We start from the raw sequence: 17908 nt of genomic DNA, 5'->3' as shown, positions 1-17908 counted from the left end.
TGTCGAGACAAGGACACACCCCATAACCCAGGCCTGTCGAGACAAGGACACACCCCTAACCCAGGCATGTCAAGACAAGGACACATTGCTAACCCAGGCCTGTCGAGACAAGGACACACCCCTAACCCAGGCCTGTCAAGACAAGGACACACCCCTAACCCAGGCCTGTCAAGACAAGGACACATTGCTAACCCAGGCCTGTCAAGACGAGGACACACCCCTAACCCAGGCCTGTCAAGACAAGGACACACCCCTAACCCAGGCCTGTCGAGACAAGGACACACCCCTAACCCAGGCCTGTCGAGACAAGGACACACCCCTAACCCAGGCCTGTCGAGACAAGGACACACCCCTAACCCAGGCCTGTCGAGACAAGGACACACCCCTAACCCAGGCCTGTCAAGACAAGGACACACCCCTAACCCAGGCCTGTCGAGACAAGGACACACCCCTAACCCAGGCCTGTCGAGACAAGGACACATCCCTAACCCAGGCCTGTCGAGACAAGGACACATCCCTAACCCAGGCCTGTCAAGACAAGGACACACCCCTAACCCAGGCCTGTCGAGACAAGGGCAAAGGGACTCTCTTTTGGGTATGAGAGGAAGACATCTTACCAAGCAACTTGGTATTGAGAATTGAAGGAGATGGTTCCGGATAGAGAGAGCATGTGTACGTATGTGATGCGTGTGGGAGATTTGATCTGCGTGGCAGAGTGAGTCTCCGTCCCACACACTGAACGTGATGCAGTGATACAACACTAATTCACCCTTTTCCATCTGCAATGACCTTCCCTTTATTGTCGATCACATTTCTCTTCACTATTGTGAGGAGAGCTCACAAGGAGACATTTAATTGTATCGTTAACACCCCCGCCGTTTCCTGTGAATATCACAAATAAAACACTCATTTGATTTGAGCCAAAACTGCAACAAGTTTTTTTAGTAAAGCCATTCCATCCACCTGAAGAGGGTTAGAATTAGCATCGCTAACGGCTACACAGCTTGGTAGACATACGGGCAGTGAGCACACAGACAGCCTCTGTTGCAAGGAATATGAATCTCTGATGGATTCTCATTGATATCTTCTGATAAACTCATCTCTGATATCTTCTGATAAAGTCATCTCTGATATCTTCTGATAAACTCATCTCTGATATCTTCTGATAAAGTCATCTCTGATATCTTCTGATAAACTCATCTCTGATATCTTCTGATAAACTCATCTCTGATTAATGTCTAATCAACTAATCAATAGCTGTTCTAATAAGTTCAATACATTTAGTTGATTTCCAAACGTGAGACACATTTGATAAAATAACAAATTCTAATAACAGACCGTTTTTCATATTATAGCATCGGAAAAGTACAGAAGTTTCAGTACATCGTGCAACACGAGTCTGAACTTGCGTTTGAGTGTGTGACGTGTCTAAGCGTGTGTGTGTGACGTGTCTAAGCGTGTGTGTGTGACGTGTCTAAGCGTGTGTGTGTGACGTGTCTAAGCGTGTGTGTGTGACGTGTCTAAGCGTGTGTGTGTGACGTGTCTAAGCGTGTGTGTGTGACGTGTCTAAGCGTGTGTGTGTGACGTGTCTAAGCGTGTGTGTGTGACGTGTCTAAGCGTGTGTGTGTGACGTGTCTAAGCATGTGTGTGTGACGTGTCTAAGCATGTGTGTGTGTGTGTGTGTGTGTGTGTGTGTGTGTGTGTGTGTGTGATACAGGGCAGATGGCTGACAGAGAGTAGAGAGAACAGAACAGGGCTATTATTCGGTTGAGGTGAGCTGCCTGCTGAACACCTGAATACCTGCTGCTGGTTACAGCAACACTGCCTAGCCATCCAAAATGCACCACTGTGTGTGTGTGTGTGTGTGTGCACCAGCATAACCCACAGCAAGCGGAGTCAAAATAAATAAACAAATAATACGACACGTGACGCCAAGAAACACGCCTCGCTTCATTTGACGATCACCATGGAAACGCAACCATGGCAACGGACAAAGCCGGCGCATTGGAGGAGAGCAGCAGAGAGACCTTCTGGTCTTGACGACGGCTACGATGCGAGGTTATTTGTGGTCTCTGGCGCTACACTCCTCTGATACAACAGGCCAGGCACATTAAGGATTACACAGAGAAATATATATGTGTGAGTGAGTGAGAGACATGCAGTAAGTAGATGGTTAGAGAGAGTGAGACAGAGATGGTGAGAGAGAGAGAGAGAGATGGTGAGAGAGTGAGAGAGATGGTGAGAGAGAGATGGTGAGAGAGTGAGACAGATGGTGAGAGAGAGTGAGTGAGACAGAGATGGTGAGAGAGAGTGAGACAGATGGTGAGAGAGTGAGACAGATGGTGAGAGAGACAGAGATGGTGAGAGTGAGACAGAGATGGTGAGAGAGACAGAGATGGTGAGAGAGACAGAGATGGTGAGAGAGAGATGGTGAGAGAGTGAGACAGATGGTGAGAGAGAGATGGTGAGAGAGTGAGACAGATGGTGAGAGAGAGTGAGTGAGACAGAGATGGTGAGAGAGAGTGAGACAGATGGTGAGAGAGAGTGAGACAGATGGTGAGAGAGAGTGAGACAGATGGTGAGAGAGAGTGAGACAGATGGTGAGAGAGACAGAGATGGTGAGAGAGTGAGACAGATGGTGAGAGAGACAGAGATTGTGAGAGAGTGAGACAGATGGTGAGAGAGAGATGGTGAGAGAGTGAGACAGATGGTGAGAGAGAGTGAGTGAGACAGAGATGGTGAGAGAGAGTGAGACAGATGGTGAGAGAAAGAGAGATGGTGAGAGAGTGAGACAGATGTGAGAGAAAGAGAGAGAGAGAGAGAGTGTGTGAATGAGAGCTGTTGTAACCAGAGCAGGTGAGGAGAGTAGCTCCTGTCACCTGAACTTAATGGATGGGGGGGGGGGCTGAAAGGAGCTCACAAAGACCAAGGCTTTACTCATTTAAAACTACAAATGACTTGTAAATTAGCTGCCATCATTCACAGAGACTCTGTCAACGCTGGCACTGCCAGTGGAGCGATATGGTGACGAACAGCAGAGTGGACGCACGCCAACACGCACGGGCGCACACGGAGTACAGACAGAAGGTCATTTATTCCTTCAGGTAGGCTACACACTAGACTCGTGGCCTAATGAAGGGACAGGGGAACAAAGGAGATTCCTTCTGGGACAGAGAGAAAGAGGAGAAAGACACACAACCAGGAAGAGAAGACTCTCTCTTTCCACCAGGTTCATAGTCCAGGATCCTTACGTCCCAGAAATCAACAACACCTACAGTGAATTAGGATAGAATTCAGACCCCTGGACTTTTTCAAAAATTTAGGTTACAGGCTTATTCGAAAATTCATTAAATAGTTGTTGTTTTTTCATCAATCTACACACAATATCCCATAATGACAAAGCAAAACCTGTTTTGGGGAAATTTTTGCTCATTTATTAAAAATAATAAACTGAAATATCACATTTATACCATGTTGCTGCACAGCTATTTTCAGGTCTCTCCAGAGATGTTCGATCAGGTTCAAGTCCGGGCTCTGGCTGGGCCACTCAAGGACATTAAGAGACTTGTCCCGAACCCAATTCTGCGTTGTCTTGGCTGTGCGCTTAGGTTCGTTGTCCTATTGGAAAGTGAACCACTCTGGAGCAGGTTTTCATCAAGGATCTCTCTGTACTTTGCTCCGTTCATCTTTGCCTTAATCCTGACTAGTCTCCCAGTCCCTACCGCTGAAAATCATCCCCACAGCATGATGCTGCCACCACCATGCATCACCGTAGGGATGGTATTGGCCAGGTGATGAGCGGTGTCGGGTTTCCTCCAGACGTGACGCTTGGTATTCAGGCCAGGGTGTTCAATCTTGATTTCGTCAGACCAGATAATCTTGTTTCTCATAGTCAGAGTCTTTAGGTGCCTTTTGGCAAACTCCAAGTGGGCTGTCATGTGGCTTTTACTGAGGAATGGCTTCTGTCTGGCCACTCTACCATAAAGGCCTGATTGGTAGAGTCCTGCAGAGATGGTTGTCCTTCTGAAAGGTTCTCCCATCTCCACAGAGGAACTCTGGAGCTCTGTCAGAGTGACCATCGGGTTCTTGGTCACCTCTCTGACCAAGGCCCTTCTCCCCTGAATGCCCAGTTTGGCCAGCTCTAGGAACAGTCTTGGTGGTTCCAAACGTATTCCATTTAAGAATAATGGAGGCCACGGTGTTCTTAGGGAACCTTCAATTCTGCTGAAATGTTTTGGTACCATTCCCCAGATCTGTGCCTCGACACAATCCTGTCTCGAAGTTGTACGGACAATTCCTTCAACCTCATGAGTAGGATTTTGCTCTGACATGCACTGTCAACCGTGGGGCCTTTATATAGACAGGTGTGTGCCTTCCCAAATCATGTCCAATAAATAGAATTTACCACAGGTGGACTCCAATCAAGCTGTACAAAACATTTCAAGGATGATCAATGGAAACAGGATGCACCTGAACTCAATTTAGAGTCTCATAGCAAAGGGTCTGAATACCTACAGTTGAAGTCAGAAGTTTACATCCACTCAGGTTGGAGTCATCAAAACTCGCTTTGCAAACACTCCACAAATGTCTTGTTAAACAAACTATAGTTTTGTCAAGTCGGTTAGGACATCTAATTTGTGCATGACACAAGTCATTTTTTCCAACAATTGTTTACAGACAGATTATTTAACTTATAATTCACTGTTTCACAATTCCAGTGGGTCAGAAGTTTACATACACTAAATTGACTGTGCCTTTAAACAGATTGGAAAATTCCAGAAAATGAAGTCATGGCTTCAGAAGCTTCTGGTAGGCTAATTGACATCATTTGAGTAAATTGGAGGTGTACCTGTGGAAGTATTTCAAGGCCTACCTCCAAACTCAGTGCTTCTTTGCTTGACATCATGGGAAAATCAAAAGAAATCAGCCAAGACCTCAGGAAAAAAATTGTAGACCTCCACAAGTCTGGTTCATCCTTGGGAGCAATTTCCAAATGCCTGAAGGTACCACGTTCATCTGTACAAACAATAGTACGCAAGTATAAACACCATGGGACCACGCAGCCGTCATACCGCTCAGGAAGGAGACCTGTTCTGTCTCCTAGAGATGAACGTACTTTGGTGAGAAAAGTGCAAATCAATTCCAGAACAGCAAAGGACCTTGTGAAGATGCTGGAAAAACAGGTACAAAAGTATCTATATCCACAGCAAAACGAGTCCTATATCAACATAACCTGAAAGGCTGCTCAGCAAGGAAGAAGCCACTGCTCCAAAACCACCATAAAAAAGTAGACTGCGGTTTGGAAAAACAGGGGGGACAAAGACTGTACTTTTGGAGAAATGTCCTCTGGTCTGATGAAACAAAAATAGAACTGTTTGGCCATAATGACTATTGTTATGTTTGGAGGAAAAAGGGGGACGCTTGCAAGCCGAAGAACACCATCCCAACCGTGAAGTACGGGGTGGCAGCATCACGTTGTGGGGGTGCTTTGCTGCAGGAGGGACTGGTGCACTTCACAAAATAGATGGCATCATGAGGACGGAAAATTACGTGGATATATTGACACAGCATCTCAAGACATCAGCCAGGAAGTTAAAGCTTGGTCGCAAATGGGTCTTCCAAATGGACAATGACCCCAAGCATACTTCCAAAGTTGTGGCAAAATGGCTTAAGGACAACAAAGTCAAGGTATTGGAGTGGCCATCACAAAGCCCTGATCTCAATCCTATAGGAAATGTGAAGGGAAGAACCGAAAAAGAGTGTACGAGCAAGGAGGCCTACAAACCTGACTCAGTTACACCAGCAGTTACACCCTAATGATCCTAACTGACTTAAAACAGGGAATTGTTACTAGGATTAAATGTCAGGAATTGTGAAAAACTGAGTTTAAATGTATTTGGCTAATGTGCAAGTAAACTTCCGACTTCAACTATATACATGTTTATATATATTTTTTTTACATACATTTGCAAAAATGTAAAATAAATGTGTTTTCGCTTTGTCATTATGGGGTATTGTGTATAGATTGATGAGGAAAATGTTTTATTTAATCAATTTTAGAATGCCCAGTATATCCCATACATTCAAGGACCCCTACAGTATATCCCATACATTCAAGGACCCCTACAGTATATCCCATACATTCAAGGACCCCTACAGTATATCCCATACATTCAAGGATCCCTTTATCCTTAATATTCAAGACCCTTCCATGTTTGGTGAAGGATCCACCAAAGCAATCCTCCTGTGTTCCCCCGCCTCCGTTTTACACGATCGTCTGTTAAGAGAAGCTCTGTAGTTGGTGTATAAGTTCCCTCCCCAGCGATGCTAACCTCCTCGTCAATTATTACAGAGACATAGAGCAAAACCTCTCTGCTTCTTACCATTACAGCACTCCAGTCCACTCCTAGAGAGACATAAACCTCCAACACAACAATCCATGCTACCCGAGAAAGTTCCAGAACACAACAGAAGACATGCACTAATTACACGAATCAACTAGGTTTCGAGTTTGACACAATTAACATACATCAGGTTCATTCATTACTGCATGCCCATACAGCTAGGTACATCATATATTCCTGTATGAGGCTTTACATGAGATCTACAGGAAGTATCGGGACTCAGCCCTTACACTCCTAAAATCGACTGAACATATCCGTAACAATTTCTCAGGACTTTAATCCTTGCTTTGCTATACGGACCCAAAGCCTTCTGATCTGAACCTTAAACGGGTCTTGAACTCAGACCCTAGAGGACGACAGAGAAGGTGTGTCTTAATGACCAGGAGGCCGTGGCGTGACAACGTACTGTATGTTCGGGTGTTTGTGGGTAAAAAGGCCCATGAAAGAAAGATGAAGTGGTTGTTGTGAGTACTACAGAAAATACTTCCTCCCATCCATCCTTCATCCTTCCTTCTCCATCCATCCATCCGTCTATCTCCAGCCATCCGTCCTTCTCCACCCATCCATCCATCCCCATCCGTCCTTCTCCACCCGTCCTTCTCCATCCGTCCATTAATCCATCCCCATCCGTCCTTCTCCACCCGTCCTTCTCTATCCATCCATCCATCCCCATCCGTCCTTCTACACCCGTCCTTCTCCACCCGTCCTTCTCCACCCGTCCTTCTCCATCTGTCCATCCATCCATCCCCATTCGTCCTTCTCCACCCGTCCTTCTCCATCCATCCATCCATCCATTCCCACCCGTCCCTTCTCCACCCGTCCTTCTCCATCCATCCATCCATCCATCCCCATCCGTCCTTCTCCACCCGTCCTTCTCCATCCATCCGTCCTTCTCCATCCATCCGTCCTTCTCCACCCGTCCTTCTCCACCCGTCCTTCTCCACCCGTCCTTCTCCATCCGTCCTTCTCCATCAGTCCTTCTCCATCCTTCCCTTTTTTTCCAATCTTTCAAAAGTCTCCATCCATCCATCTCCATTTCTTCTTCTTCCCTCAGTAAAAGACAGGATGAATTGATATAAAAGTGATGGCACCTCACAGTGCAGCAGCAGATGTAATGGGCCATTAGTCCTCCACTAAGTGCTCTGGACAACACCTTGGGAAGAAGCTCTAGCCCCAGTCCAATCTGATTACAGTTTATAACTCAGAAAACAATAGAGCACTGAGTGCTGCTGGCGTCAGCTGCCTACCCCACAGACAGCTGTCCCTGGACATCAGGGTACAGACAGAAAGCAGGCCCTGTTGATTTACTACAACACAGGACTGGATGGGAACACAAGCCCCACTTGGTCATGATGTCACTGATCAAGTTCAGCTCACTAGTGAGCCTCTTCTTGAACAAGCATCTTTACACCAACAATTTGCTCAACAGATCTTCATGAGGGTTTGCCAAAACATTAAAAGACAAATTAAACCTGTGGTTAATCGTGCTCTTGTCTTGTCCTTTCATCTGTTAATGGTTCCATCAGTATGTAATGGATGATAATTATCAGAGGTGAAACTTGAGCCTCCAGTACAGTAGTGACCATGAGCCCTCCTGCCTCACCAGCATCAGAGAATAACCAACCAGCCCTGATCTCTCCTCCAATCCCAACTCCCGATGGTTGACAAGAAAGGAAGACAGGACTGAGACAGCACTATGTGAGGACAGTAGCCAGGTGAGTTAAACTTGGTCAAGGAATAAATGATTGACTTGATGTGTTAAAGGAGCATGGAGAAGCAGGACATCTAATGCACCAGAGAGGTATTAGGAGGTGGCTCGGTGCCAAGGGGACTAGGGATTGGTCTCGGTAAACACTTCAGGTTCTACAGTACACTGCCAGGAGACTGGCGGACAGCTCTGCACCTCTCCACAAGGCCGAGGAAACACGCATCTCAGTTTACACTTTCAATGCTGAGCTTTCTGGGAACCTTCTGCATCTTCTGCCTACATGCTTAGAGACATCTTAGAGCAACAGTAGCTGCCATAGTAACCTTGAGGAATATAAATAGAAACATTGTTTGCCACACAAGTATCAGAGGCTACAGTCTACACGGGCAAATATCAAGCCCAAACAATTGAACAATCCAGAATTGTTCCTTGCCTTGTCCACAAACACAGAGTATTACCAGGCAATAAAAGCAGGAACTCCGCAGTGTGAGCACATTTACAGTACACCTGTTGGTACTACAGACGTGTGATCTGGAATTACCTGAGTGGCTCCGGCTGTGATGCAGTCACTAAAGGCGTTTCTCTTCGAGAAGAAGGTGATGAGCTGCTGCCAGTGAGAGGAGGAAGAGGAGGAGGAGGAGGAAGGTGAGCCCGTATGATGTCCCGAGGACAGTTCCTCTGAGGCGCCTCTCTTGGGCCCCTGTTTCTGTTTCTGGGGCCCCCCATGCCCTTGGCCCCCGCCTCCACCGCTCCGCCCACCTCGTGGGAACTGAGTGTTGTTGCCGAAGATGAAATTCATCTCAGGAGCAAGGGACCAGAGGAGGGAAGAGAAATAACTATCCCCTCTTCTCTTCCTTTAGGGCCGGGAACGAGAGAACAGTTGGCCTGCAGGGCGATTGTACTGGCAGCCACAGAGGAGAGGAGAGGAATATAAGGTGGAGGAGTTGGAGTGGTGTGCTGGCACGGGTTAGGTTACTCACTGCATCCTATTGAGCAGTAAGAGAGTCCAAAAGTCCAAAAGGAAGTCCATTAAGATGGTGAAAGACAGACAGACAGACCCGTCTGCATCCTCCGTTTCCCTAACCAGGGGGACACACCAGACGCAACATGGTCAACAGCTGGGAAGGCAGTTAGGACAGAGAGACACAGATGGCACCGCCAGCAACTCCCCAGCAGTAGTCTCTCTGGTTCACTGGGACTCTTCTCTCTCTCCTTGTTCTCTTCTCTTTCAAGAACGACAGAACGGCGAGGGGGGGGGGGGTCGAAAGGCAGGAAATGGGCTTGATTACCTGACAAGTCTTGGAGACATCAGAAGAAGGGAGCTCTGTTTCTTTCTTTCTGTCTCTCCCTTGCTTCCAGGTTGTATGTGGAGCTCCAGTGAAGTGCAGTCAAATGATCAGGGCTCAATCACAGTACATTCTTAACAGGAGAACAGCTCAGAGACTCCCCCCCCTCCTCTAAACCTCCACACTCACATTAAATATAGATGGAGAGAAGATCCATCCTGAGCTCTGATCTGGTGTGGTCTTCCTCCTCCTCCTCCTCCTCTCTTCCACTCCTTTCCTCTCCTCCTCTCCACCCTTCTTCCCCTCAATCAGTCCCAGAAGAGTTGAACTCTATTGAAAGTCATCAGAAACCTCTGTGGCCACAGGAAAGCTTCCACAGAGAGGTGTTACTGATTGGTCCTGCCACTCCAGAGCCATTGTCCAGGCGTAGAAACCCTTTCGTCACCAGATATGATTATGGACGCTGTTGACGCCCCTGCCAGCCGAACATAAAACTGAAACTCAGTGCCTCTCTCTAAAAGGTGCTCGCAGGTCCAGAAGGAGCAGACAGAGAAGAAAGGAATAAGAAAATGCCCAAAAGCGTTTGAGAACAAGAAGAGTGTGAGACGCCACAGATGCACTTCACAGATGAGTGTGTAAAATCCAGGAAGGAAGTATTAGCCGTTAGCCAGTTCAGTCGGGTAAACGTCGGCTTCTGGTGCTGCGTGATGGTGATGGTGACTGTGTGTGTGTGTGTGTGTGTGTATGTGTGTGTAAGTGTGTAAATGTGTGTTCTCCTCCTCGGGTGTTTTCAGACACTGCAGCTCGCTTGTCTCCTACACATACTGCTGCCACCGATCCACAGTGGAATAACAACAGCCTGTGCCCATCAGAGGGGGAAAAAATGAACAGGATCCTGGTCTGTGTGAACGCCTGTTGATTCTCTGTCTCCTCCTCCTCATCTTCCTCTCACACTGAAATAGTAGAAGCATCCTCCTCCTCCTCCATCCAGAGCCAGCCTATAGCTGAGCCAGAGTCACAGGTGTCAACGAGGTAAGAGCCATTGTCACAGCTCGTGCTCCTACTCTGTGGGGACCGGCACCATGGCAACAGCTTTCACATCAAATAGAGCTGCAACCCCATCAACCAAGCTCCTCCCTCCCTCGCTGCTCCTACAACTCCAAAGATATTCTCCAGAGACAGAGAGAAATAACAGGACTCCTCGTCCACATATCATCACTGTGGTGTCTGGATCCACATATCATCACTGTGGTGTCTGTGTCCACATATCATCACTGTGGTGTCTGTGTCCACATATCATCACTGTGGTGTCTGGATCCACATATCATCACTGTGGTGTCTGGATCCACATATCATCACTGTGGTGTCTGTGTCCACATATCACCACTGTGGTGTCTGGATCCACATATCACCTCTGTGGTGTCTGGATCCACATATCACCACTGTGGTGTCTGGATCCACATATCATCACTGTGGTGTCTGGATCCACATATCACCTCTGTGGTGTCTGTGTCCACATATCATCACTGTGGTGTCTGGGTCCACAGGCACCTACAGTCAGGTCCTGATAGGATCAGCCTCACTGTAGCTAGGAGACAGAAATAGCATCTACCTCTAGGTAGCACTACAGCTAGGGAAATGGCAGGGATATTTATTTTCAGGGAGTAAAATCATATTTTACTACTGTGTATAGTGCTGTGGTTAGCTGGGGAAATGGCAGGGACATTTTCAAGGAGTAAAAATAATACTGTTGGTATGCGCTTAGATTATGGTGATTTTATGCACAAGTATTCAGCACAATTGATACTTCTGCCATGATATAGAAAAACAGTTGGTTCCATCAGTGCTGCAAAGGAGATGCGTTAGTAATTTAACTAGCTGATGTTCTCCAACAATGTTATTAACCCATGAATAACCACAGCTACAGGTAGGTAAGTTCCATCCAGGTGTCTCACTATATTACAGGAGGCTCTTCCTGAGACCTTTCACACCCACCCACCCACTCACCCACGAACTACACCCACTCATCCACAAAATCCACCCACCCATGAACTTCACCCACTCACTCACCCACACACACACACACTCACCCACCCACACTCACTCACCCACTCCACCCACCCACCCACACTCACCCACCCACTCCACTCCACTCCACTCCACCCACCCACTCCACCCACTCACTCCACCCACTCCACCCACACCCCACAGTAAATGAGATATCCAAACACCACCTGCCCATCTATGCCAAGAACCGAACACATGTGAATGACACACTCATACAAGCTGTTAGCCTTTCCTGTACCTGCTTGATCACTTCCAGTGTACTCAGGCAGACAGCGCGGCTGTCAAACCTCTGTCTGCATCCTCATCCTCAGTCCAACGTGACCTTATACATGTAGGAGCAGCTCAATAATGCATTGCCAATTAAAAAAGTACCCGGGACATGTATATTTGATGAGAGTGGTGCTGCGGACCCCTGAGTGTGTTATACAGAGTTAAAAGTATTTCTCTCAGCTCAGCTCTCCCCTGGAAACACTGATAGAGACACAGTGCATTGGGAAAGTATTCAGACACCTAGACCTTTTCCACATGTTGTTACGTTACAGCCTTATTCTAAAATTGATTAAATAAAAAACGCCCTCATCAATCTACACACAATACCCCATAATGACATCACAATACCCCATCATGACATCACAATACCCCATAATGACAAAGTGGAAAAAGCTTTTTAGAAATGTGTGTAAATGTATTAAAAAAATTAATAAATCTGATACCTTATTTACATAAGTATTCAGTCTAATTTGCTATGAGACCAGAAATTGAGCTCAGGTGCATCCTGTTTCATTGATCATCCTTGAGATGTTTCTACAACTTGATTGGAGTCCAGCTGTGGTAAATTCAATTGATTGGACATGATTTGGAAAGGCACACACCTGTCTATATAAGGTCCCACAGTTGACAGTCCATCTGGGGAAGGGTACCCAAACAATTCTGCAGCATTAAAGGTCCCCAAGAACACAGTGGCTTCCATCATTCTTAAATGGAGGAAGTTTGGAACCACCAAGACTCTTCCTAGAGCTGGCCACAAGGCCAAACTGAGCAATCGGGGGAGAAGGGCCTTGGTCAGGGAGATGAACCCAAGAACCCGACGGTCACTCTGACAGAGCTCCAGAGTTCCTCTGTGGAGATGGGAGAACCATCCAGAAGGACAACCATCCCTGCAGCACTCCACCAATCAGGCTTTTATGGTAGAGTGGGCAGACAGAAGCCACTCCTAAATAGTTTGCCCAAAGGCACATAAAGGACTCCCAGACCACGAGAAACCAGATTCTCTGGTCTGATGAAACCAAGATTGAACTCTTTGGCCTGAATGCCAAGTGTCACGTCTGGAGAAAACCTGGCACCATCCCTACAGTGAAACATGGTGCTGGCAGCATCATACTGTGGGGATGTTTTTCAGCGGCAGGGACTGAGAGACTAGTCAGGATCGAAGGAAAGATGAACGAAGCAAAGTACAGAGAGATCCTTGATGAAAACCTGCTCCAGAGCGCTCAGGACCTCAGACTGGGGTGAAGGTTCACCTTCCAACAGGACAACGACCCTAAGCACACAGCCAATACAACGGAAGAGTGGCTTCGGGACAAGACTCTGAATGTCCATGAGTGGCCCAGCCACAGCCCGGACTTGAACCCGATCTAACATCTCTGGAGAGACCTGAAAATAGCTGTGCAGCAACGCTCCCCATCCAACCTGACAGAGCTTGAGAGGATCTGCAGAGAAGAATGGGGAGAAACGCCCCAAATACAGGTGTTCCAAGCTTGTAGCGTCATACCCAAGAAGACTCTACGCTGTAATCGCTGCCAAAGGTGCTTCAACAAAGTACTGAGTAAAGGGTCTGAATACTTACGTAAATGTGTTATCAGTTTTTTATTTTTAATACATTTGCAAATATATATTTAAAAAACTGTTTTTTCTTCGTCATTATGGGGTATTGTGATGTCATTATGGGGTATTGTGATGTCATTATGGGGTATTATGTGTAGATTGATGAGGGTGAAAAACAATTGAATTAATTGTTGAATAAACAATTGAATTAATAATAACGTAACGTAACAAAATGAAAAAGTCAAGGGGAATACTTTCCAAATGAGCTGTATATGCAAAGTTCAACAAACTACAGTACCCTCCTTACTCAAAATAACAAACTACAGTACCCTCCCTACTCAAATCAACAAACTACAGTACCCTCCCTACTCAAATCAACAAACTACAGTACCCTCCCTACTCAAATCAACAAACTACAGTACCCTCCCTACTCAAATCAACAAACTACAGTACCCTCCCTACTCAAAATAACAAACTACAGTACCCTCCCTACTCAAATCAACAAACTACAGTACCCTCCCTACTCAAAATAACAAACTACAGTACCCTCCCTACTCAAATCAACATCAACATTCAACATATTATCACTTGAGTTGTAGAACTAGCATGTACATTTTCCAACGTTTTAGAGCTGGTCCATGTTGCAGATACATAATAATAATAATACGGAAGCTACCCAAATGACGTTTCAAATGAATGACCAGTGTAGTCACGGTGTAAGTATCCCAGGGAAACTGTATAACTACATTGTATATGCACTACCAAGACGGTACCATCGTGAATAAATTAACATGTTTTCACTCTAACACGTAGCTTTAGGATACATTTTGGTCAGGCTCGTAGGAAATCCCAACAGGAGACATCTGTACTCCAGTCCGGTACAGTGCACCTGTAGGATGACCCTTGACCCTTCCACTCTCCTGTTGCATGTAACCCAGCACTACCACTGCAGCCTGCCTGGTGAACAGTCTCCTCTAAAGTCTACAGACTAATGGGTTCTTAATGGTCCACTTTACCCGGACACTGTAGATCACGGAAGAGTCCTTTTGACACACCCTAATACTGTAATCACAGTTCAAAAGACCAGCGACAGGAGGGGAGGATGGCCTGAGTGTAGGGCTGGGCTAGTCATTAAGGGGAGGGGAGGATGGCCTGAGTGTAGGGCTGGGCTAGTCATTAAGGGGAGGGGAGGATGGCCTGAGTGTAGGGCTGGGCTAGTCATTAAGGGGAGGGGAGGATGGCCTGAGTGTAGGGCTGGGCTAGTCATTAAGGGGAGGGGAGGATGTCCTGAGTGTAGGGCTGGGCTAGTCATTAAGGGGAGGGGAGGATGTTCTGAGTGTAGGGCTGGGCTAGTCATTAAGGGGAGGGGAGGATGTCCTGAGTGTAGGGCTGGGCTAGTCATTAAGGGGAGGGGAGGATGTCCTGAGTGTAGGGCTGGGCTAGTCATTAAGGGGAGGGGAGGATGGCCTGAGTGTAGGGCTGGGCTAGTCATTAAGGGGAGGGGAGGATGTCCTGAGTGTAGGGCTGGGCTAGTCATTAAGGGAAGGGGAGGATGGCCTGAGTTTAGGGCTGGGCTAGTCATTAAGGGGAGGATGTCCTGAGTGTAGGGCTGGGCTAGTCATTAAGGGGAGGGGAGGATGTCCTGAGTGTAGGGCTGGGCTAGTCATTAAGGGGAGGGGAGGATGTCCTGAGTGTAGGGCTGGGCTAGTCATTAAGGGGAGGGGAGGATGTCCTGAGCGTAGGGCTGGGCTAGTCATTAAGGGGAGGGGAGGATGTCCTGAGTGTAGGGCTGGGCTAGTCATTAAGGGGAGGGGAGGATGTCCTGAGTGTAGGGCTGGGCTAGTCATTAAGGGGAGGGGAGGATGTCCTGAGTGTAGGGCTGGGCTAGTCACTAAGGGGAGGGGAGGATGTCCTGAGTGTAGGTCTGGGATAGTCATTAAGGGGAGGATGTCCTGAGTTTAGGTCTGGGATAGTCATTAAGGGGAGGATGTCCTGAGTGTAGGGCTGGGCTAGTCATTAAGGGGAGGGGAGGATGGCCTGAGTTTAGGGCTGGGCTAGTCATTAAGGGGAGGATGTCCTGAGTGTAGGGCTGGGCAAGTCATTAAGGGGAGGGGAGGATGTCCTGAGTGTAGGGCTGGGCTAGTCATTAAGGGGAGGATGTCCTGAGTTTAGGGCTGGGCTAGTCATTAAGGGGAGGGGAGGATGTCCTGAGTTGAGGGCTGGGCTAGTCATTAAGGGGAGGATGGCCTGAGTTTAGGGCTGGGCTAGTCATTAAGGGGAGGGGAGGATGGCCTGAGTTTAGGTCTGGGATAGTCATTAAGGGGAGGATGTCCTGAGTGTAGGGCTGGGCTAGTCATTAAGGGGAGGGGAGGATGGCCAGAGTTTAGGGCTGGGCTAGTCATTAAGGGGAGGATGTCCTGAGTGTAGGGCTGGGCAAGTCATTAAGGGGAGGGGAGGATGTCCTGAGTGTAGGGCTGGGCTAGTCATTAAGGGGAGGATGTCCTGAGTTTAGGGCTGGGCTAGTCATTAAGGGGAGGATGTCCTGAGTTTAGGGCTGGGCTAGTCATTAAGGGGAGGATGTCCTGAGTTTAGGGCTGGGCTAGTCATTAAGGGGAGGATGTCCTGAGTTTAGGGCTGGGCTAGTCATTAAGGGGAGGGGAGGATGGCCTGAGTTGAGGGCTGGGCTAGTCATTAAGGGGAGGATGGCCTGAGTTTAGGGCTGGGCTAGTCGTTAAGGGGAGGATGGCCTGAGTTTAGGGCTGGGCTAGTCATTCAGGGGAGGGGAGGATGGCCTGAGTTGAGGGCTGGGCTAGTCATTAAGGGGAGGATGTCCTGAGTTTAGGGCTGGGCTAGTCATTAAGGGGAGGGGAGGATGGCCTGAGTTTAGGGCTGGGCTAGTCATTAAGGGGAGGATGTCCTGAGTTTAGGGCTGGGCTAGTCATTAAGGGGAGGGGAGGATGGCCTGAGTTGAGGGCTGGGCTAGTCATTATAAGAGGAGGGGATGATGTCCTGAGTTTAGGGCTGGGCTAGTCATTAAGGGGAGGATGTCCTGAGTTTAGGGCTGGGCTAGTCATTAAGGGGAGGGGAGGATGTCCTGAGCTTAGGTCTGGGATAGTCATTAAGGGGAGGGGAGGATGGCCTGAGTTTAGGTCTGGGCTAGTCACTAAGGGGAGGGGAGGATGGCCTGAGTTTAGGGCTGGGCTAGTCATTAAGGGGAGGATGTCCTGAGTTTAGGGCTGGGCTAGTCATTAAGGGGAGGGGAGGATGGCCTGAGTTGAGGGCTGGGCTAGTCATTAAGGGGAGGGGAGGATGTCCTGAGTTTAGGGCTGGGCTAGTCATTAAGGGGAGGATGTCCTGAGTTTAGGGCTGGGCTAGTCATTAAGGGGAGGGGAGGATGGCCTGAGTTTAGGGCTGGGCTAGTCATTAAGGGGAGGGGAGGATGTCCTGAGTTTAGGGCTGGGCTAGTCATTAAGGGGAGGGGAGGATGTCCTGAGCTTAGGTCTGGGATAGTCATTAAGGGGAGGGGAGGATGGCCTGAGTTTAGGTCTGGGCTAGTCACTAAGGGGAGGGGAGGATGGCCTGAGTTTAGGGCTGGGCTAGTCATTAAGGGGAGGATGTCCTGAGTTTAGGGCTGGGCTAGTCATTAAGGGGAGGGGAGGATGGCCTGAGTTGAGGGCTGGGCTAGTCATTAAGGGGAGGGGAGGATGTCCTGAGTTTAGGGCTGGGCTAGTCATTAAGGGGAGGATGTCCTGAGTTTAGGGCTGGGCTAGTCATTAAGGGGAGGGGAGGATGGCCTGAGTTTAGGGCTGGGCTAGTCATTAAGGGGAGGGGAGGATGTCCTGAGTTTAGGGCTGGGCTAGTCATTAAGGGGAGGGGAGGATGGCCTGAGTTTAGGGCTGGGCTAGTCATTAAGGGGAGGGGAGGATGTCCTGAGCTTAGGTCTGGGATAGTCATTAAGGGGAGGGGAGGATGTCCTGAGTTTAGGTCTGGGCTAGTCATTAAGGGGAGGGGAGGATGTCCTGAGTTTAGGTCTGGGCTAGTCATTAAGGGGAGGATGTCCTGAGTTTAGGTCTGGGATAGTCATTAAGGGGAGGGGAGGATGTCCTGAGTTTAGGTCTGGGCTAGTCATTAAGGGGAGGATGTCCTGAGTTTAGGTCTGGGATAGTCACTAAGGGGAGGGGAGGATGTCCTGAGTTTAGGTCTGGGCTAGTCACTAAGGGGAGGGGAGGATGGCCTGAGTTTAGGTCTGGGATAGTCATTAAGGGGAGGGGAGGATGTCCTGAGCTTAGGTCTGGGATAGTCATTAAGGGGAGGGGAGGATGTCCTGAGCTTAGGTCTGGGATAGTCATTAAGGGGAGGGGAGGATGTCCTGAGCTTAGGTCTGGGATAGTCATTAAGGGGAGGGGAGGATGGCCTGAGTTTAGGTCTGGGATAGTCATTAAGCATTCAGTATCTGGTTATTTGTTTCTGTCCCCTCTGTCCACACACACACACACACACACACACACACACACACACACACACACACACACACTAGGATGGCATTGGGTTAATGAGTTTCCATCGTAATCTGTGTTAGGAACTCAATATCTCACAATCTAATAGAGATTCCCCATGAA

The 17908-nt window shown here is 48.2% G+C and overlaps 1 protein-coding gene across 16 annotated transcripts in view; it reads right to left on the bottom strand.

The window, feature by feature from the left end:
- The window catches only part of LOC110524815 (discs large homolog 1-like protein), a 297429-nt gene that overhangs the window by 144196 nt on the left and 135325 nt on the right, over positions 1 to 17908 (bottom strand). Inside the window, exon 1 of one of the 16 annotated variants that reach the window (XM_036978819.1) lies at positions 8654 to 10298. The exons of 14 other annotated variants lie outside the window; for them this stretch is intronic. In XM_036978819.1, the coding sequence (XP_036834714.1) occupies positions 8654 to 8911 (258 nt within the window). In that variant the 5' untranslated portion in view covers positions 8912 to 10298. Of the gene's footprint in view, positions 1 to 8653; positions 10299 to 17908 lie in introns of those variants that run through there. One more of the 16 variants, XM_036978824.1, reaches the window with a different exon arrangement.

The sequence above is a fragment of the Oncorhynchus mykiss genome, chromosome 5 (genome assembly GCF_013265735.2).
Source record: "Oncorhynchus mykiss isolate Arlee chromosome 5, USDA_OmykA_1.1, whole genome shotgun sequence".
In the NCBI taxonomy this organism is placed as follows: Eukaryota; Metazoa; Chordata; class Actinopteri; order Salmoniformes; family Salmonidae; genus Oncorhynchus; species Oncorhynchus mykiss.
The sequence above is the reverse complement of the archived record's forward strand: the minus strand, read 5'-3'. Positions and strand labels throughout refer to the sequence as shown.